This window comes from Nilaparvata lugens, chromosome 6 (assembly GCF_014356525.2).
Source record: "Nilaparvata lugens isolate BPH chromosome 6, ASM1435652v1, whole genome shotgun sequence".
Lineage (NCBI taxonomy): Eukaryota > Metazoa > Arthropoda > Insecta > Hemiptera > Delphacidae > Nilaparvata > Nilaparvata lugens.
The window spans coordinates 59,315,738-59,339,444 of NC_052509.1; the positions used below are offsets into that span (position 1 = coordinate 59,315,738).

At 32.5% G+C, this 23,707-nt stretch overlaps 2 protein-coding genes across 11 annotated transcripts in view; one reads left to right on the forward strand and one right to left on the reverse strand.

Annotated features, from left to right (window-relative positions):
* Nucleotides 1–23,707, forward strand: part of LOC111045726 (hepatic leukemia factor) — a 276,427-nt gene that overhangs the window by 224,208 nt on the left and 28,512 nt on the right. The gene's annotated exons all lie outside the window — the stretch shown is intronic.
* LOC120352065 overlaps nucleotides 1–23,707 on the reverse strand; it is a 125,300-nt gene that overhangs the window by 87,281 nt on the left and 14,312 nt on the right. The window contains exons 1-2 of one of the 3 annotated variants that reach the window (XR_005571683.1): nucleotides 16,793–17,064; nucleotides 11,185–11,275 (exon numbers count right to left, since the gene is read on the reverse strand). Coding sequence is in view for 1 of the 3 variants with exons in the window: in XM_039431571.1 (XP_039287505.1) it covers nucleotides 10,426–10,653; nucleotides 11,185–11,275 (319 nt within the window). In the remaining 2 variants the exon portion in view is untranslated. Of the gene's footprint in view, nucleotides 1–10,284; nucleotides 10,654–11,184; nucleotides 11,276–15,924; nucleotides 16,211–16,792; nucleotides 17,065–23,707 lie in introns of those variants that run through there. The other 2 variants (XR_005571684.1, XM_039431571.1) reach the window with 2 other exon arrangements.

The window sequence follows — 23,707 nt, forward strand, 5'->3', positions numbered from 1 at the left end:
CTCATGTTCGCGGCGTGTAAATCTGTAAGCACCTTCACACGCAGAATATCACGAACTCTACATCCCAACTACAGTAACTATACAACCAATATAGTACTGAATAAATGAATGAATGAATGAATTTTATTTGCCAAAAACAAAATACAAAAAAGCTTTACAAAAAATAAATATAAGTATATGCTACTGCACTTTAAGTTACTTATAGTTACTGTAACTCCAACCAGTTATCTTTATAATCGGAAAGTCGCCGGAGATAATATCTTTCACGTACTCAACTAAACAATTACAGTAAATCTGATAGGTCAGAATCACACCAACTAGTATCACATGGAAGTGAAAATGAAAATTGATTCCCACATCTCGTGGCGGACAACCATAATTCAATGTGATTGCCGGGGTTCAGCGCAACGATAACGGTAGATGGAAAATACGTGTAGGAGGAAGAGAAAGTACAGTCAAGGACAAGGAAGAGAATAGTGAGACGAAGGAGGAGAAAGTCCTGTGAACGGACTTCGGGGGAGGCAGCCGACGAATTGAAGCTTGAAGGACAACGAGCTTTTCATGGAAGGGCCGTAAAACACCGGCAGCTATAATAATCATGTCGAGAAGAAAAAAGAGTGAGCTTTCTTCGGGTGTAGAATGACCTAGTTTTGGGAGTCCTTGAAGAGGAGGCGGCGTTCTGGGATCACGGATGTCAATGGTGAAGCTCATTCCCAGCTGTCAGCATTCAATATGAAAAGAATCGATGCTTCCCATTCAACAAGGGCTGACAGTTTGAAGTGAGCCTCACTACAAGCGGTGGACCACCGTCACTGTGGGACGTCTATAAGGATAAAAAATATGGACCAAATACTATCCTGTTGATGGAACGAGTACGTCATACAAAATACAATACACCATTATTCTGTTTATATATTATACGGAGGTAAGGGCGTTGGATGATAACTGTATAGTAATATACTATTATGCACTATAATGATGATATATTATAGATAAAGATTATTCTAAAATCACTCCACTTATATGGGCTACTTTATTCAAATTAATAAAAACAATATAAAAACTTGTAGTTCCCTTTCATTAAAATATTTCAACAACTATTTTCGTTAAAATATTAACTATTATCGACTATTTCAACGACTGATTTTAACTTGAAAATAACCAATGGTCGAAACTAGCCGTTAAAATATTTCAACGTTTTTAATAAAAGGGTGCTACAAGATTATTCTACTATAGATTATGTAGTGTATGTAGTCTCCCAAGTGAAGTACTTGATATTTACATACAATAACTGAATATAAGATACTATACCAATATGGGCGTTCATAATCAGGGACTAAGAGTAGGCCTACAAAAGAAATAACTATGAATAGATTGGTGGACTGGAAAGGAGTGATAGACGAAAGAATAAAGAATTTGATAAGTAGAAGTAGTGAATCAGAAGAAGGGAGGAAAGAAAAAGAAGGAAATGGAGAAGTTCAAAGTAGAAGAGAAAGGTGTAAAGAAGAAGGAAAGGGAAAAGAATATGGAGAAAATTTTATCGTCTTCATCATTTATTCATCAATTACTCCATCATGATATAATTATTAAGATGAAAAGTGGAACAAAAATGAGAATAAAAATAAATACAAAGGAGGCAAAAGATAAAAAGAAGTATCAGTAAAAGCAGAAGTAATAAAATCCCGGAGAAAGAGGAGTGAGAAGTTGATGAGGAAGAGGAGAAGAGGAAGAAGCGTAGAAAAAATATGGAACAATAAGAAGACGAAGAAAGAATAATTGTAATAGAACAAGAGCAAAATGAGGATCAAAATGTTGAAGAAGAAAAATGGTAGTGGAGGAAAAATAGAAGTGTACAAATATAGTAGAATAGTACAAGTCAAGTATTACAAGTAGTACAAGGATGTATATAGTCCATACATCATTATTATTAACCACTGAATTACGATGAGGACTTGGAAGATGAAGTACCGCCTTACCTATCGACATAAATAAGCAACAATATTTGACCCAGAAAGTCATCAGCTGACGATTTATGAAGCGGTAGAGACCAGTAACAACTGAGAAGCATAATCAGGATCAGTACAACTACAAGGAGATGAATTTGGGTTCTAGCTTCCAGGATACAAAGACTTTGATAAATTCAGAGATATTTCAGTTCCTAAATAGAATTATGATCGAAAACAGATGCCGGTACTTGGGAAAAAGAGCTATAGGTCTACTTCATTTGTTTTATTGAACGATGAATAAAAAGATACCACAATTTATAATTTCCATTTTTCTTCCTTATTTTGTTATTGTTATCTTCTACACTTTTTCTTTCTTTGTTTTCTTATTGGTCCATATTCTTTTAATGCTTCTTCTTCACCTCTTTCTCATCAACTTCCCACTCCTCTTTCTCAGAGATTTTGTTACTTCTGCTTTTCCCTCTACTTCTGTATTGTATCTATCTACTTTTGTCTTTTTTCTATAATTCTTGTACCACTTTTTTCCCTTTTTTTCTCTCCATTTACTAATGATAATTATAGTTCTAAGAACTATAGGTCTACTTCATTTGTTTTATTGAACGATGAATAAAGTTACAACAATTTTAAGTTGATAATATATTTTGATTTAGATGCAGTCTACGGACTTTCTCATTAATTTATTTATGATGGCAATGAATGTATTGAAAATCTCAAGGATTAATTTCCGTATAAGTATAGGGAAATAGTGAATATAAGAATAGGATAAAAGAAGAGTGTATGAAACAACTAAAAATGGGGAGCAAATTAATAAATATCATCTCCTGCTTTCGAAAACGACATAACATTTTTTAACTTACTCTAAGTCTATCCAAATCCTTTGAGTAATAATCTATTCAAATGCTTACCAAGGACTGACCAAATAGACAAATCAAATTCTTCTCTTATCTGCGGTTAAACTATATAACCTAAACTGGATCTAAACCTAGTGTCACAGTTATATTTCATCATTGTTATTAGTATTAGCCAAAGTATTTCAGCAATATAAATTACCGAATAGCCCTCTTGTCCTACGAATCTGATTCTGAACCAAATTATTTCAAGTTTTACATTCTTAAATGGTGCATGTTCCCTTGTAGTTGCTAATACATATTCGATTTTATTTTGATTTGAAAACAACGAATCTGACATCAAACCCCCAAAGAATCCGATTCGACAAAAGATCATTTCAAGCTTCACATTCATACATGATGAATCAAATCATATTTTATTTTCATCTTGACACTATTTATATTATATAAATGCTATGATAAAATGAAGAAATATTAGATTTGAATGTTCCCTTGCAGTTGCTAATACATATTCGATTTTAATTTGATTTGAAAATAACAATTCTCTCATTAAAAATATTCGGAAAATATCTCAACTAAATTATGTTTGTGAATACATTATTCCACGCCACTCTTCAATCAATCACATTTCCCGAATAATATCCCAAACTCACAATAAACAATTTCTGACCGACTTATCATGAGAATTCAAACTAGTTAACCACAGTTTTAGTAAGCCATACGACCTTATGGTGCTAAGCCTACTATTTATGAAATTCTCGATCAATAAAATTCCTGCCCGATTTATCATAAGAAATCAAACTAGTTTACCCCAATTTTAGTAAGCAATATAAGCGTATGATGCTAAGCCTATTATGTTATTCTTTATCAATAAGAATATCTTTTTTTTCATAATATAAGGACATCAGGGAAGACCCCTATTATTGCACTTCTATAGCCACGTTCACACCAAAGTTGTTAACAAAATGTTGTTATTTTGACATAAATGTTGTGTGTATTAGATTGAACATAGCTTGGCTAACATGTCAAGTGTTTTCCAAGATCCGTTCAATCTGGTAGAATACATAACGAGGAAAAATAAAACAATTTGTTGACAGCTTTGGTGCAAAATTTTCTTCATATGAACATGTTCAATAATAGCACATCAAATATATAATATACTAGCAGGTAACCCGTGCTCCGCAAGGGTCTTATTTAAAACATGAGAAACTCAAAACTCGTACTACTAAAATCTTGCAGAATTTAAAATAGGCATATAACCATCCTCGGTAAATTAGGAATCAATATGCAACATTTCAAGTTAATAAAATTCAAATTTATTTCCACACAGAAAATAAATAATATAATCTGAATACTAAACTAAAAATTAAATTCTCAAAATTTTATACAGAGTAAATGAAACATTTATCGTTTCACAAAAAAATTTGTGAATGCATTTACATTTCAATCTTTCTACACTCAATGAAGTTTATTTCGTCATTCGTTAATTTCCTATCCCGTATGTGTATAAGCCAATTCTTTCCTTTTATCATATACTATAGATAAATAATCTATACTATAATAGAGGAGAGAACTGGCTTATACATCTACGGGGTAGGAGAATTATGTTTGACGCATCATCACGTTTGAACTACTGGACTGATCAGCTTGAAATTTTGCATATTTATTCATTCATTGTCACATTACATCAATTTTTTTGAGTTTCACTAATATGACTGGTGACATGTCAGTATTACTAAATCTAAATTATTATATAGTTACTATACAGTATATTGTCAAGTGAAAATAATAAAAAATGCACGATTATACATAGAATGCCTTAATGTATACAAAATAATATTGTTTATATAGATTCTTAATCAACCGAGGATGGTTATAGGCCTATTTTCAATATTCTTCAAGATTTCATTACCGTACGTCAATTTTTCAGTTTGTCAAGTTTTTAATTAGACCCTTGCGGAGCACGGGTTACCTAGTACCTACTAGTATAAAAAATATATCAACGATGTTCGATACAAAACCTCCCAAATTCACAGGCACTAACCGTCTAATTGACTCATCATGAGAATCCAAACCAGTTTACAGCCAGTATAGTTATAGCCAGCCATTCCTCACCCATCATAATACTAATAGAAGTGCCATCAGCTCCGAACCAAAGTGAAAGTGTCTGTGCTTGAAACACTTTTACTTTCATAGCTCACACAAAGAGTTAGTAGGCCATCCATCCATCCTCCTCACTCACTGCTCATTATTATGATTGTGTTCACATTTTTCGTCTCCATCTTTACTAGACTAGTCCAAAGGCCACCTGTGGCTCACATCTCCCACTAGCTCGGTTCCGAGCCTGAATGGGTGACCGTATTTTCCTTATGAAGTTGATTAGTGGGTAACTACTTCTGATAAAAAAGTCTAAATAGTAGGTAGACATCTGATATATAGGAAGATATCATTAGATAAATCAAACAGGTATAAAATTGATGCAAGGTATCTTTCACGGCTATTCAATATTTTTCATGTGAATCAAGCAGTGTCCTATTTTTTATTTATTTCCACAGATCTTCTTAATAGCATAGACTAAGTAAACATTATGGTTAGATCTGTGTTAATAGTTTGTTTTTTTAGAATAACTAGGCCTATTTTGAAGACACTATTAATTCTATAAAAAGCTGGAAATTACTGAGAAATTGCAATTATTCAAATGCTAATGAATTTATTATTATTATTAAACGAAAATCCAAATTAAATGCTGTAATTCACCCCGAAGATTATTTTTTGTCAAAATTATTTGTCAGCCCGGGAATCGAACCCAGTACCTCCTAATTGATAAGCATTCCTGACCGGCAATTATGAGGTACTGGGTTCGATTCCCGGGCTGACAAATAATTTTTGAATAGAAGCGCTCATCGAATTTCCATCTAGCTGTTATCCTGTTGTCAATATTTGCAGTAGCAGAAGTCTTCGGGGTGAATTACAGCATTTACTTTGGATTTTCATTTTAATAATAAATAATTAATTCTATTAAAAATAATCATAATCCTTTAATTATTGAATAAAATAGTAATTCATTGAAAATATAGTTTCTGACATGATTTAGCAACTGATTTTAGGTAGCCAGGATCAAAGGCTAACGTGCCCATTCGAGACATGGATATTATTAGTTAATATAAATATACTGTGATCACGTACCATAATATGTTATTCTGTAGTATAGATTTATTGTGTTGGGAATCTTCACTTGAAATAAACTCTAGACTGATTATTTTCTATATACTTATAATATTTCCTACAACATACTCTATTTTCTATGTGCTTTCATAAACTAATATTTTCTACTATGACTCATCATCTTTCTGACAAATCAGATGCTCTAGGATGCAATAATCAATGGGATTGAACCATCTATACATCTCCGGAAGTTACACAGAGCAAAAGAAATGTGATCAATGCGCGAAAATATTGCCAGAAGGAAGCAATGCGACAACGACAACAAACCATCGAAGGTTGAGTCAATCAGCGACCAGAAGGCATCAGACGACAGAGAAAGTTGGTCAACTTGTGTTTATTGCCAACTGCCAACTGCCAACACTCTCGCTTTCAAAGCTAACAAAGAGTCACAGCAACAAGTCTGTCTTACAATACCATCTTTGTTCTTCTCTTCATTAAAATCAGACCACTTCCTATTTTTTTCAATTGTGATTATAATTATAAATGTATAATATTAGGTTCATATCAAATAAGTATAGTAATAGTATCCTATCGATACATCATATCGATACCTGGGGCGATGAGTTAGAATGACTGTTGTATTAACATCTATTATTTTTTTAACGGTGATTAACCACTGATGAATAAATATTCCGCTTCTCTCATTAGTTCTCGTGATACTGGTTTTGTTAGATGACGTTATTTAACTACTGCTATATTTCATGAACGTGCTTACAACCGGGAGAATATATTTTTGACATTTGATTTTATAAGCTTCAGGTCTTGATCACTGATACATTTCTATGTACATTTAAGTAGTCTCAAATCTTATTTCTATGATAATATTTCTGTGAAGTCTTGGAGGTAATAGAACTAAGATTTAGAGAATTTATGTGAGAATTTAGAAGATTTAATGGATTCCTTAAGAAATTTGAAGGACTTTATATAGAAAAGTAGAGCATTATTTCTGTCTGAGAAATTTGTGACTGACAGGCACGAAGAACAAAAATGGAAACAAATTGAAGGCAAGAAATAAAGCACAGTCTCTAAAAATAATACTCCAAACTAAAACTTAATAATTTCCTACTACCTCAGACACACAAAAAGCATCACAAGTACATTATAATAGTTCAATATTGAAATAAACATACTACTACTTGATAATGAGGCAAGAAAAACAAGCTAATAATAACTAATGTAAATATTTATAATTTGATTATATGGTAAGAGATGTTATGGTATTTATCCATAATTGAAATAAAAAGACTAGTTCAAAAAAGATTAGTTCAGCTGAAGATGTGGTAGGTGTTACCATGAAACCTGGTTCTGTAATGTAAATTAATTTTGAACAAATATAGTGGTATTGACAACATCAACGTATATTTCTTTCAATAATTTAAATATATCTTCTGCTTGCACAATACACAAAAAACAAAACCACAACCGGATAATACTAGTATGATACTTCCATACTGCACTATATATGAAATTTTAATTTAACCTGAAGGCTTTAAAGCAGAAGAAATTGCAGTACTGCACTTCCATGTACAGCACTATAGAGAGATTGGCTTAGAACTGTCAGTAATCGTTTAGAGGTGGAGCATTGATTTTATACAGACAGAATGCTGACTGAAATGAATCTTACTATAAATAAATCGACCAAACAGAAAATACAAATACTGCTCATCATCTATAATAAAGGAAAGAATTGTCTTATACACATACAATATAGGAATAACACGAACGACGCATCATCAAGTCTGAACTACTGGACTCATTAACTTGAAATTTTGAATATAGAATACCAATTTAACGAGGATGGTTATAGGCCTATACTCAATTCATTCAAGATTTCATTACGTCAATTTTACAGTTTATCAAGTTTTCAATTGGACCCTTGCGGAGCACGGGTTACCTGTTAGTGTACAAATATTTCATACAGCACTGGACAAGTCAACTAAAAATAACGAATCATCGTGGAGTGGGTGCGGATAAAATGAGGAACAAGACATGTTCCTCTTCTTGTCTGAAAGACAAGAAGGCATAGAGCATGAAGGAGTCCCATAAACATGTATAGTAGAGGTGGTGATCTATTGAGTGGTATGTCAACAAGTCGCCTCGCGGTGAAAGTTACTTTCCCCCCGTGTCTGGGCCGCGGTTCTGTCTGCAAGTACTTCCGTATTCGCCCCTACCGCCCTGTCCTACTCAAAGGAAGCTCATCTGGCAACAAAGGCTGCTCCAGTTGCACAGTTCCATAGTTCTACTTACAATAATGTATCATGCTACTTTCCTTGTTTGCAGAGTTGAATATGTCTGAGAAATTCATCTTTGGAAGATGGCTAGCGTTTAGATAATGCATTGCTTGATAACCATAGAGAACGTTTTTCCCAATAGCTTTGCGTGTTTTCAGTGTTATAAGAAATTCATCTCCATAAGATATAAGATGTCTTTGCTTGATAACTATAACATAGTATAGTAGACCACTCATATTTAATTATTTTTATTAGATTTAATAGTATGAATTTACACAAGAAATACCAATAAAAATAGAGAGAAAAATAAATAATTCAAAAAGGGTACTGAGATTTTTATTTTTCTTTCTATTTTTATTACAAGTAGCCCTCCTATACAGAAAAGAGATAAAAAAGAAATACAAGTTTGGAAGTTTATCTTTATTTTAATTATTTGCATAACTATGTAGCTATGTAGTTAAATTTATGTAATCAGAGAATAAAAATAAGAAAAAATGTACGAAAGAACTGGGAAAAATTAAATTACTTATTGAGTGATCGTTTTTAAATTAAAAAAATACATAGAAATACCAAATGCTTCACTGAGAATAAACAGTAATAAACGAGTAGACTTCTTAAAGAAATAAAACAAGAGATATTAAAGTGAAATAAAAACGATATTGTCAGTTTCACACAATTTTGACAATATTGTTTATTTTACCTTAATATGGAGAAATTCCACAATATATTTTTGTATATATATAAATTCCACAACATAATTTCGACAATATTGTTTATTTCACCTTAATAATGGAGAAATTCCACAATATCTCTGTTCATAGTCTAAATTTTGTAAAACAGGGATAATTGGTAGAAAATTGTTGCTTTAGTATTTAATTCAATAATTATGAATAAATAAATAGTGCTCATAAATCGAGTACACATGTAAAGGAAAAACAAATAGCAAAAATCTATAGTCTCATTTACAACAAACTGTCACCATAGAATTATGGGAAGCATTGATGACACTCATAAGGGATGCTGACGTATTGAAGTGAATCTGATTGTAAGTAGAGTATCACTAAAAATAACTCTAAGCAAACTTTCAAATGGATGCACTCAACAAGATCCACCAGTAACAGTGTATTGAATAAAAATACACAGTTTTTATTGTAAGTAGAATATTTAATCACTGAAAATAAACTCTAAACAAACGTTCAAAATGGATACACTCAATACGATGATCCACCAGTAACAGTGTATTGAATAAAATTACACAGTTCAAGCACAGCAAACTGATCAAATATGGGAATATTCACAGTGAAAGTGCAGTAAGAAACGAATCAACCCTATCAAAATTAATAGTAATGCAAATTGAACACAATAAACTGGTTGAATAAGACTACAAGTAAGGGACGCAATAAATGTACAAAAACCTAATAAACTGAAGAAAGAATCTCGATCTCTATTCGGAAGTTCTCTGGAAGAAGTGGAGGATTAATGGCATTCATTCTTCCGAGTTTAGTAGTAATAAGATAAGAAACAGGAACAACTTTCATTTTCATTCCCAGCAGATTTAATCACCCGTCAATGAATGTCCTGTTACAGTTTAACTGGACTTCATTCTTTACATGGAAATGATTTCTGGACATGAACTTTAATAGTTGCGCCATTAAAACACGCGGCGTCACTTCTACCTTATCGAATCAAAAACACTAGCATAGGTACTATTTTTATCCGCATGAAAGATCATGACATTCATTTTCATGGATATTATAACGATTTTGTGGCATTCGATTTCATAAATATTATTATGATCTCATGGAATTCAATTTTTTACCCAGTATTATAATGATCGAGCTTAAAGCATTCAATTTCATACCATTATGATCAAAGTTTATGAAACAGTTTTATTACTCGACCAATTATTTAGCACTCATAAGGAAAGTGATATTCACCAACATAGTTTCTCCATTATAGTTCAACTTTAATGAACTTGTTGAAAAATTTAGTTGTCAATTAATTCAGAAGCTTTACTGTAAGAGTAAGATTAGGGACAATTAAATGAAGTTTATCATCAATGAGATTTGATTTATTGACTAATGTGTCAAAAGTTTTATATTTTCTAGATTGTGACCGATTGCAAATGAAAATAATAGGATAAATGGAACAATATTTTTACAGCGATTGATTGTTGAGAATGGGTGATGAAAGGATTGCGAAATGTATATGGAGGGAAAGAAAATACAATAGAAGAAGAAAAGGAAGGCCAAGGAATAGATGGACAGATAATGTAGAGCAGGATTTGAGAACGCTTAGAGTTCGAAACTGGAAAAGGCAGGCAGTCGATCGGGAGAGATGGAGAGGGTTTGTGAGGGAGGCCAAGGGTTGTAGCGACCTGTAGAGCTGAGGAGAAAGAAAGATCTGATGCATGTATCAGTTTGATTTCCTACATTTATTTATACATTGATAGATACAAAATAATTCTCAACTATGGATTATTGGAAAAGGAACAACAGGCTTGAAGCCCAAAACTGTTCCTTTCCCAAATTTGAGTAGAAATTGTCCAAAAATAGGTATCAGAAAAGCTATGAATTTGGTGAGATTCACTACAAGCTGTCAGCATTGGTTGAATAAGAAGAAATAGGGTTATAACACCATGAGGAATGCTGAACAATCTGAGTAAATCTCACTATGGTTATAGTTGATGAACTTAAGATGTTAGAAATATCAAAAAGAACTCAAGTATTGATAAGGCATTTGAAATACGCTGGGAAATATTTATTGGGAAAGTTGACTGTTGGATCATTTTTATAACATTTTGCATTTGTATAAACAAATTAATACTATACTAGTCTACTTGTAAATCTACTAGTAAACAAACTAATACTAGTCTATACATAACTTTTATTTAGAAGTGTTGAAAAAACTACTCACTTTCAAGGTGTTATTCAATTCTTGACACTGTCTAAATTGACAGTAGCAGGTAGAGAAGTCCTGAATGCTTGAAGAAACCATCTTCTTCCATCTGAGAGAAATTTAGAATTTTGATCAGCATAATCTATTCATTAGTTACTGTTCAGTAATTGTTTTCTGCTCTGTAATGTTATTGTTTGTTGTTAAATGTCTTGAACAACCAACTTTATTATTTTTTTTTCAAATTCCAATAATTAGAATATTAATTTTATTATCTTTTTTCAGGTGAGTTCAATGAGCAAAGTTATGGATCAAGTCGTAAGTCTTAATTCTGTATATTTTTCCACGTTCTTGGATTAATAATTTTAAAACATTATTATTAGAATTTCATAAGAATTAAAACAAAAGTATCCTTTTTAAACATATATCCATATTATCTACATGTTTCAGCTTTAAAGCCATTTTAATTAACAAACGTTAATTTGGTCATTCACTTTAGAGCTTCATGGTCAAGGATTTAAAGCCGGAACATGTCGTGAATAATATTGATGCGATTCACAAAATATTATAAAAGAAAGGCAGGTTAGAGAATACAAGTTTACAGTGGTTAGTGGATGGTGTCATAGTATACAGTATGAATACACATCAAAACATCAAATAAATGATTGGGAGAGAATCAACAGGATGAGTCCAAAACTGTTTCTCTCCCTACTTTAATGGGGAAAAAACAGTCCAAACGAAAATAGGTTAATATGCGAACATTTCTCACAATGATCACTTATGTGCTAAATTTGTGAACTATCCATGAATATAGGATATATCTCTTACTATATATGAACTGTATTTGCATGAAATAACAATAAAAAATATATGCTTTATTCTACAGAATAGTATGCTATATTAGAAAATCTACTATATGTGTGATATTGGAGAGTATAGTATACTTAGAGTATATTATAAGAGAATATTCATATAATCAAAGTCAAGTCAAATATTAAGAACTTTTAAAGATTTCGTCTTCAAAGACTTCAGATATTTTTCCGCCTTGATTGATTTTCCCTACCACTGCCATCCAGTGCATTTTGGCCGGCTATCATTTTACAAACACCGCTTTTCTTTTGAAGTTGAATCTTTTTTGTTTTCGTTCCTCTTTGGATTCGTTCTGCTCGTGGAGCTTGCGTTCGAAAAGAATGAAAACTGTTGATGTAAAGTAGAGGAGGAGCCACCTCGGGCGGAACGGAAATATCAAGGACAAGCACACCTCCGTTCACTTTCAACTGTCATTACACTGCTTAAATAACTTGCATGGCTCCTATTCAACCAATAGTGACATAGCAAAGTAAATCTTACAATAGATTCCATTCACAAGTAGTGGGATACGGACAATTCATTCACTAAATCACCTGTTTAAAATTAAAACCACGATTAAACAGTTCATATTAAAAGTTTTAGTTTAGATTCCTGGTGTTTCGGAAACCACCTGAAGCTGCAGATACACTCAAATACAGATACTCAAAAATCTGGTGTGGCTCACTCACACAACTTTCCTTGCCATTATCAAAATTTATCACCTGACGCTAGTGTTCCCGCGCATCTCAAGTCTACTATTCAAAGATCCAAGCCAGCTGGTGACAGGACAATAAGGCTGGAGACACACGAACTTTGCTATCTCTTCATAGTGAATGATTTAATAGAATCAACAGTTTCTAACAGTTTGTAATTGAAATAATAACATTTTCTCGAATTTCGAGCTTATTTTCAATGTTAGGTGAAAATGTTACTGAACATTAATTGAAGAGATTTTCATGCTCAATCTTTTCCACTTGGATTTTTTTTTAAAATTGTATCTAAAGCCTGATAATTGGGAATATAAAATCAAACTTTGCATAGATGGGACGGAGCTCCTGAAATTTTTACAGATATGGGACTTGTGTCAGTTGATAGAGCTTATCAATGACTATTTTAGGTATAAATTTGATCATAATCGTTGGATTCGTTTTCGAGAAAATCGCGAAAAACCCTGTTTTTGACAACATTTTCACCATTTTATCCGCCATCTTGAATTGCATCAGATCGAAATTGTTCGTGTCGGATCCTTATATTGTAAGGACCTTAAGTTCCAAATTTCAAGTCATTCCGTTAATTGGGAGATGAGATACCGTGTACACAGACGCACATACACTCATACACACACACACACACACACACACACACACACACACACACACACACACACACACACACACATTTTTTGTTGTTTATTTTTTCTTCACTATTTTATTAAATTGAGGTCAAATTATTATAATTAGACATTTTCGAGTGGTTTATTTATTGTTATTGGTTGTTTATTTTATGTCAGAAGCCTCTCGCTGATGACAAAACACAAATGATGTTTGTGTGTTCACACACATCTACAACAAGCATGTCCTGTCGTTAGTGGCCAGCCTTATACAGAAATTGCAAAGGACAACTCCAGATAACTTTGATCTCAAGAATTAATCATACATCTTTAACGAATAGAATTACATCTTTAATGAATTAAACATCTTTAACGTTTAACGTCCAACATTTGAAACACCGACCTCAAGAATCCTACTTAAATACCGCTTATAATCTATTTAATAATACAATACTTTATTTTGCAACGTTCTCTACAATACTCTCATTACTTGTACCCATCTTTTCTTTCGCCTTCATGTCCACTTAATCCTCCTACAATCATCACATTCTCTTCTAAATCACATTTCCGCCATGCGCAACTACAACTACACTTCATTCTGTCAGCATCCCTTGAATATAACACCAAATGCTTCCCATTCAACTTATACTGATAGTTTCAAGTGAATCTCACAATAGAACACACCGGCAAATGACAATAATAAAAACCGATTGAAAGCGCAAAACAATAGCCAGCTAGCTAATGACCAATTCATGCGGCGACCGTTTCTGTAAAAAGACTATGAGCTTGTGTTGAAATTCACTCTCATACTGGCAAGCATTCCTTTTAAATAACGTCAATTCATTCCATTGAATTAATGCTGACAGTTCATAGTGAATCACACATTAGTTGAGATTTGTTTGATGCTGTCAGTATTCCTTCTGAATTAATATCAACGTTTCTAATTCAACTAATGCTGTCAGTTTGAAGAGAATCTCACTGTAGTTGAGATGGAACTTCTCTGTAATGGAGGCAGCGTGAATGCTTCCTGAATGTTGCCTTGGCAAGGCCGATGGAACCAGTTCAGTAGAGAGATAGAGTGAGACAGATTGAATGAGATCGATAGAGAGAGACAGATCGAATGAGACCAATAGAGAGATAGAGTGAGACAGATTGAATGAGACCGATAGAGAGATAGAGTGAGATAGATAGAGTGGATGCTGACTGAAGTCAGATGCAGTCAGGATCAACAATGACTGAGTTAACATCAGAACAGCTTCTGGAGATTAGACCCATAGAGGAGGAGATAACAGATTAAACCTACCTATATTATTTCCCTAATACCAAAAACATATCTAACCAAACTGCACTCTGCACTGCAATGTGTAGGTAATACTGTATTGCAATTTATTTGCTAATACAATCAGCCTTCTACTAAAAACTGCATTGAAAAGGTGCAATGTAAAGATGCATTAAAAAAATTTAATTTCCTATTAAATTAATTATCTATTGATTTAATAATAATGATTGCATGGATAAACAAGCGCAATGCGACACTAGATTGAATACTATCATATGATATTCAAATAATCTACTGTTTAAAGTTCTACTGTAAGTTATATTAATTTCAACGTGGAGAATTTCTAAAATGTGTCTTTTCTATTTATAGTTTGAAAAGTATTGATTTTCAAATATCAAGTGTAAAATCACACGTCTAATAGTCTACAAAATAAAATTCAATAGTTGGGAAATGACTTGATTATGAACTTTTTTATGGTACGTATTTAAAGATGTTAATTTTCACGAATTTCATTATTAGGTTCAAAGATCACCTACAACAGGTAGGACTGTTACAGTGTTACAGCCATAAACTGAATGTTTAGTATCACAGTTATTCTTATTAATAAGTTCAACTACACCTTATTGAGCAATTCATTTACATTTGGAAATATATATATATATAATATGAAAACGGCAGTAGTAGATCTCATTCAGGTCTGGTAATTTACTTCAAAGATCATCATTTCATAGCAAGTCAACGTAGAGCACGTAGAGGTCTATCTGAATTCGTTGCAAACTGCGGGGGACTACTTTGGATTGATCAACGGTTTTTGAATTCTGAGTCTGGTTGAAATAATCTATTACTTGACACTGAGACTATATTACAACTATAAAGAGATCAAATCAGTTCGAAATTATCATACAGCCTTCCAAGTATGGTACAATATAAAAAAACCAATAGACGTTCACAAGGAAGTCGATACAAATAATTCAATAGATTTCCAAGTCAAGTTATGATTATTCAAGTAAGATTATTCATACCATAATGCACTTGCTATGAATGTTACAATTATACATGTGAACATTTTTAGTGCGAATAATTCTAGGAAATTACTAATTCATAGCATGATTTTATCAGATTAGAAACTGGTGTGAAATATTGTGTTGTGGTACCAATTAGAGAAAAATAGTAACGGTATAATTACTATCCACAATTATTAATAAAAAAAATATGGGATAGTTCTTCACTAGATGACAAAAAGTTGAAAGCACCATATTAATCAATTTAATGAATATGACTATACCGGCACATAGACTATAACCTGGGTTTCATCAAGGTTTGACGAAACATGAATAATTCTGGTTATTTTTCTCATGTCAATTTCCATCAGAGAGGCTACACTTCCACAGCTCATTTGGAATAATATGTCCTTTGCATAACTTCCAACTCTTGGAGCTTCTTCTCCCATTGTATTGTGGATGAGTGCCTATAAATATCCAGGAAGACGCATCAAATACAGCCTGCTTACCGTGAGAATACAAATAAGCGGATAAGAAGTGCAATATAATGAATGAGAACTAATATGATTAGGTCTTCAGGGAAAACTCAGTCCATAGAGACGCCTACAAGTCAAGCTATTTTGAATAGAATTGAAGCTGATAATTATTATAACGTGCTGTTGCATAATTTAAATAATAATATTTGCCATCAAATATAATATAAATCAATTGATAAACTAACCTTATTTATAGGATTTTCATCATGTTTATTGCTTTATTCGATGACACCGGAATGACCTGACCAAAAACTTAGGTATGTTTGACCTCCAGGTTGCTTTGCAGAACTTTATCCACTAGCCTACGGTCACTCTCTTGCTGAGATAAAGCAATAAGCCTACGTAATGGTTTAACAATTCTAATCCATCAATTTAATTTAATCTAAATCTAATTAGTACCTACCTGTTTGAACTTCTATTCTTGTTTGCTTTTGCACTGACGCAGACATCCCATTTTTTGATATTGGCATTGCACCGGTATGTGTTCAAGTTGGATAGAAAAATAAAGTTAAACTTACAAATAATGGATACATATATTACTCATTTCAATAAAATAGTGATTGTAATGGATATAACAGATCGAAATTGTAATCGAACAAAACAATAACTTTGAACAGGTTACGGTAGAAGTTACCTCAATCTATATTGAATCCTGTCGATCACTTCATCATCCGTGAATTTTTCGTTCACTCACGTTTGAAAACTTATTACCTAGATTTTATAATGCAATTAAATAATTATTTCACTTCCTTTTTTAATATTAATTACTACAATATCGCTAAAAAAAAGAAGATATAACACTAAAACCGCACTACTCTGTCAAAAACCAACTATTCTCGTTCAATTTTTCATTCCTGTCGGATCGTGTCGAATCGAAACACCATAGAAGGGTGACAAAGATACGTAGACGAGTCACCTGTTGACTGCTGAGCAGCAACAGCTTAGCACAATGACTTCATCTCTCTATTATCTTTTGTCACTGTACTCTCTATGTACCTTTTAACGCGGGATTATTTAAACTGTATTACACGTCGGCTGAATTTTCGGATGGGAAATATGCAAGAAATTTAGAAAGAATTATCTTGAATCTTCAACGGATTGATACTTTAAATCATATTAAATGAATATTCCAATTCTTTATCATGGTATTACAATTATTTGACAGATAAATCATTATTTTAATTTTTAGGACATTCAGATCATATATTAATTTAGCTATTAGTTTTCATTTGTATTTCAAGTTTTAGTTCAATGAATTTCAATTCAGTCTCAAATCGACAAAAAAGAAAATAAAACTCAATTAAAAATAACAATATTGAGCAAGGAGACCCTCCTACATGGCTCCAATCATTCGAGACGCATTTCACTTTCACCCCAGCCTCCAAACATGTTATTCGGAACTTGGACTTTTCAAGTCCTTGGCGACCTTTCTCTTTTGTCTGTCTGATAGAATCTGAATGTGAAAGGCTGGACCTTTTGGAGCATCAGTATTGATACTTGGGTTAGGCTAATATTGTACAAGATCATAAATCATGTTTGGGCCCCATGTTCTGGAGCATCACTATATTGATACGAGTGTTAATATAGCACAAGATCATTAATCATGTATTCAACAAAATTACTATAACAATATTGAAGGGTAATAAAAGCAGAATGACTTATTGCTTTCAAGCTTCTTGAGACATTGTAGGTATTATTCATTATTATAGATAATGAATCTTCATTTAGGGCTTTAATCTCAATTTGGACCAAGTTTTCGATAGCATTCTTCATACTCTTTCCTTCCACATCTTTCACAAATTCTATCAATTTAGGCTGTAAAATAAGTCATGGAAGAAGTAACATTTCAATCACAGCTTTTTAAATACAATTGGGCATTGATGTAACTATATTAACATCATGGTATATTTTTCTAACCGTGATCTTCTTTTCAGTTATTTATTCATACAATTATTATCATTATTATTCGTCCAATTTACCACCCATGGAAGGGGTGTTTGGATATGTCGATAATATGTATTCAAATCAAGACCTATTTCAATTATTTTAGATAGCAAAATTACATAAAAATATATACATAATAATACTGAACAACCTAACTCATCTAGTAATGTGCTTCAAATATTCATCAATTGAGTATGCACAAATGCTCAAAAGTTGCTCCTTCATCAATACTCTGAATTTACGTCCTGTATTTTTTCTTATGTTAGCTGGTAATTTATTGTACAGTCTGATCCCAGCACTCTTTACTTCTCTCTCATACATGGTGGTCCTGTGTGTATCGAAACTCGCAACTCTTCCCTATGCCTCAACTTTGTCTCAAATTGAAGAATCGATTAAAAATGAGATAAATACCTTAGAACGAATAAAATAAATATTGAAATAGTAAATGTAAGTAAATACAATATAGTATTATTAATTTTATTGTATTTACATTGAGAAATTCAAATAATAGAAGTTATAGGTACTGTGTTTCTTGCTTGAGGGAAATATCTAATTTTTTTTTGGGCAGTCCTTTAATGAAACTTTGAACTTCAGTTATAATGACTGATTAGTTCAATTAGAATGCAATGTAAATATGATTACCTTGATCTTGTTATCATCGGGAAATAATAGTGATGAGAAATTGATGTGAATGTAATTTCTTAGAATATTGTCAAAGGTTGATTAGGAGAATTGGCATGACAGTTGAAGTCAGCTAACTGCTTACAGATGACAGCAAATAGCAAGATGGGTTATTAGAAGCAGGAATACCAGGAATACTGGTAATACAAAGATTATTTTTTAGATAATGTGCCGTGTAGTTGGAAGCAAACTTTCAGGATAGTTTCAAGTTGAACTAATCTATTGATATAAAATATTTTTAAAGAATTGACAGCCTCCCAATAATTCAAAAGCTTGTAAGCTGGTCTACATATTTTCTTGAATAATGAGTAAGAAATAGAATAAAAATGTCAAGCACAATATAAATTTTAACATTTACTCTTTAAGAATGAGTAGAAAATAAAATAAAAATGGTAAACACAATAAATTATTAAGTTTTAACTTTCATTCTTGAAGAATGAGTCAAAAATAGAATAAAAATGGTGAGCACAAGATGCTCTTTCAATCTTACATGAGAATAATTTTCTTACATATTTTAATAAGCTTGACTATTCACTTCAATATTAGATAAGTAATTCCTTTTTTCAAATTTCATTATTTCTCCTCATTTCAGTAACATATTTATAGCAAAATTCTTTATGAGAGAATTTTTTCCAACATGGAATATCATCAGCTTGACCACCCTATTCAAATTCCACTACAAAATTATATGATTCTTACATATTATCATCCTTGTATCCATTACATTATTTCTTCCTTTTTTGTGACCTCCTCAAACTATCAATTTTGGAAGAACAATACCTTCAAGCTTCTTCATAAAACTTAATTTTCCGAATCCACCAACTTACATTATAATCTATGTCAGCAACAGATAAACATCAATAACATTGTTATGTATGCCACTAAGTTGCTCGTGAACTAGATACGCAAAAATGGAATAATTCCCTCCGTTGCTTTAGGAGCTTCCTCTTTTATCACTACGTTGCTCGATGGGCTTCCTTTTCGTAGCGGGAAATTTAAAAAGGCGGAACAACAGACGCGCACCAGAAGTGAAAGTGAAAGTGGCCAATCCTTTCTTCCTCATCATTCTTCTTCTTCTTCTTTTCCTTGTCCTTCTTCCTTCATCGACGTTTTTCGGACTGCGATTACTATTACGATGATTATAGTGCGATTGCAACCGATGATGCAACAGAGGCTTCCTTGCATAGTGACCTGCATTTTGTGTCCGCTATTATTTGGCATTGCAACTGCATTCTAGTCTAGATGCAATCATGCAAACTGCACTATGAATGAAGGTCCTAATTTCTCTTATTATTGAGACTACTTGTGATTTCTCTAGAGCTCTAGAGCATGCGACGGGAGTATGGTACAAGAGTTCAAGCCGTTTAAATGTATATAAGTTTCAAATACGGCATCCTAACAAAAATCTATAAAGAATCTAAAAATGAACTACTTGTAATTTCTATAGAGCATGGCAACTGGATTTTGGTACAAAAGTTCTCGTTTAAATTTATAAGTTTCAAAGACGGTATTCTAACAAATCTATAAGAAATAGAGAACTACCCAATTGGCCATATATGAAATATGAAAACCACAAACATAATCAAAATTTGGGAAAGGAACAGTTTTGGGCTGTGCCTGTTGGTCCTTCTCCAATAATTTTAATGGCTTGTGTTTTGTGTATCATTGAATAAATAATCAACTATTAACTAATTAATAAGTTAACTAAATTAACTAAATTTATATCAACTGTTAGCATTAGTTGAATGACAGGCATTGATGCCATCTATAGGAAATGATTACAGTTTGAACTAGATTTCACTAAAGATACTGCAATATTATGAACTTTGTAAAATCCAACTGGCCTTCCTGAACATGCTGATCAACATTTTAAATCACCATCCTAGGAAACATAGAAACAACATGTTTGTAAATTTCATAGGGAATTTTTATCAAATTGATAATTCCGTTTGCATTCTCTTTTGCTAAAGATATTCCCCCACATGGGTTTAGTAAATGGCGTACTTGATTTCAAACACTTGAATTCAGTATCATTTGTTACTAATATTAAATTACTAAAACCAGATATATCAAAATTTATGAATTTAGTAAAAGCGTAGGCTATTTGATTTGGAACATTCACACCCGGTTGCACAAAAGTCTGTTTACTTTCAATCCCGATTAAATGTCACGAGAGCGAATCAGAGAAGCCATCTTTCTAATTCATTTATTTATTCAATGATACAGAATTATTATGTAAAATAATTTGGGGAGGATCAACAGGCACAGCCCAAAACTGCTCCTCCCTCGAATTTTGATTCATTAAAATAGTCCATAAAATAGGTTATGTTTTCTTCACTTCATAAAATTTTGTCTAATTTTCTCACCAATCACTTGAAACAATTAATTTTGAATTTAGAATGATTAAGATCCGAATTATTATTATAAACTAATAGATTCTCTAGAAATTTAATCATGATTAGAATTTAACAGGCTTTTGTGCAACCAGGCCTTAAATTTAGTTTTTCTTCTTATTACAAATTGTAATAATGATAAAAACCCTATAATAATAGTTATTCTATTTATAGGGGTATTCTCCATGTGAAATTATCCAGGTTTTCTAGGAGAACAACCTACAGTAGTCAAAAATGGTGACAAAAATTCACATTCCACTTTATGCAGTTATTTGTTGTTTCCCACAAATTTACTTCTTGTGACTGACGCCCTTTTAACATTTAGCGCTTCTATTATATTAATTATACCAAAAAAGTGTAGATCTACAATTTTTTCTCATATTGTTTTGGTATCATATACAATGTCGTAAGCTACATTCTGTTTAAACACAAGAAACAATTTTCCAACATTTTCCTAGAACCGTTCCCATTTTCCATTATCCAATCGAACACGTAAACCACTTTTCACCGACATGTTTTTCTTCGCTTGACAACTTTATCGGCAGACCATTACAAGCACTGGTACTCCTTGTCAGTTAGCAACAAGGAAAGACATCAATAAAATGAGAATTCACTTTATTGTAGTGAACAATGAGTGGCTCCTCCCACCACACTTCATAGCATCCTCATCTAACCAGGAAAAACTCAGCACTCTGGTCACATCTAGGACAGGCTAGTTACTTCGACTCACTTCAGACTTGGTTAAAGGGGAAGTCTTGCTATTATTTATGAGGAATGCCGACAGTTTAACGTGGAACTATAGCTGCTTCGAGTCAAGTCCTGACTGTCCATTTTATGCTTTTTGTTTCAATTTTTTATTAGGTCATTGAGGATTCCGCTTCCTCATTGAGTGTCTACGTCAGTTGAAATAGTTATTTGTGCATCTAGGGACTAAAGTGCAACTTTTTCTCCCTGAGGGAAACTGTTGTCGCCCGATGGCGTAGCCGAGGGCGACAATTTCCCTGAGGGAGAATAAGTACTTTAGTCCCGTGATGCACACAACATTTTTCCTCCACCTACACCAATACCTATAACAATGAATAATTTTACTACATATTCACGCTTTCACACTATTTTTTTAATATATGAGTTGGTAACAGTGACTGCTGTGGCTGCTATAGTGAGCAGACGTGCAACGAAGCACAACGCGCTAATTATTATTCATTATAGACCCATGTTAATCTTATGGGTTTATTTTTACTCCCTTGGGAGTAAAAGTGATCACTTTTCCCGCTGGGAATTATTTTTAGTCCCATGGGAGGAAAAGTAGTACTTTAGTATTCGATTCCAGGGTGTAAAATGAGACTTTTGATAGTAGGTGGAGGAAAATAATATTGTTCTACTCAAATTTTACAATCTACCTCCATTTATAATAATGGTTATATCCTATAACAGATAAATTTGCAAATACAGTAAGTCATCATAGAATAAGCATATAGGACAACTCGTTAAGAGTTGGATTAGACATATCCCAGCGTGAAGCTTACCCTGTATTATTTTTTTAAGAAAATGGCATTAGTAGCCGAAACATGTCGTGACAAAATAATTTAAAAGGGTTCTCAGATTTATATTTTTATTTATATTAAAAGTAGCCCTAAAGAAAAAAGACTTAATTTTAATTAAAAGACTCTACTTAATTCCATCTGTAAACTGGTTGGCCGCTATGGCTTCGTATAAAATGAGAGCTGCTATCCAGAGATTGTCAGTTTGGTGTAAGGGTAAGCATTCCTGACTGGCAATTGGGAGGTACCGGGTTCGATTCCCGGGCTGGCAAATAATTTTTGGAAAGTAGTTCTCATAGAATTTCCATCTAGCTGTTAACCCTGTTGTCAATGTCTGCAGTAGCAGAAGTCTTCGGTGTTATTTACAGCATTTATTTAGGATTTTCGTTAAATAATAATTACTTACCCTATATGATATAATATTTTACCTTGACAAAAATATTTTCAAATTACAAAATAAATTAACTCGATATTTACAGTAAAAATATATAAGAATTAATAAAATTTCAGGAAGGCATATAATTTATTTTAATGTGTATTCATGAAGGGATATTGTATTTGGACATGCACAGTAAAGTAAGACTAAATTCCAATAAAACACTAATTTCAATGGAAAACTCAACAGGTCAGTTTGGTTGGAATTAACATAATCGGACGAGTGTCTTTCAAACTTATTCCATGAGGATAATCATGGTAAAAAAGGGAAAGTATATCATAGGGAAAAAAGCATAATGCTATAATATATTATCATTTTTTCAAAATGAAGACAACTTTCATGGGAGTAATATTTTAACATGCTGCCCCGAAATTCAAAGTCCATAGAGGAGTTGACGATTTTTAGAGCTAAGCTTATTCAAATATCTGATAGGATTGTCCTTATATTATATATTCATTTCAGGAATTTTTTCAGATTTGATTGTGTTGAATTTCTTATTGACTATTTTTGTGTTTTGTTATTTTATTACATATGACGTTATTCAATGTATCTGT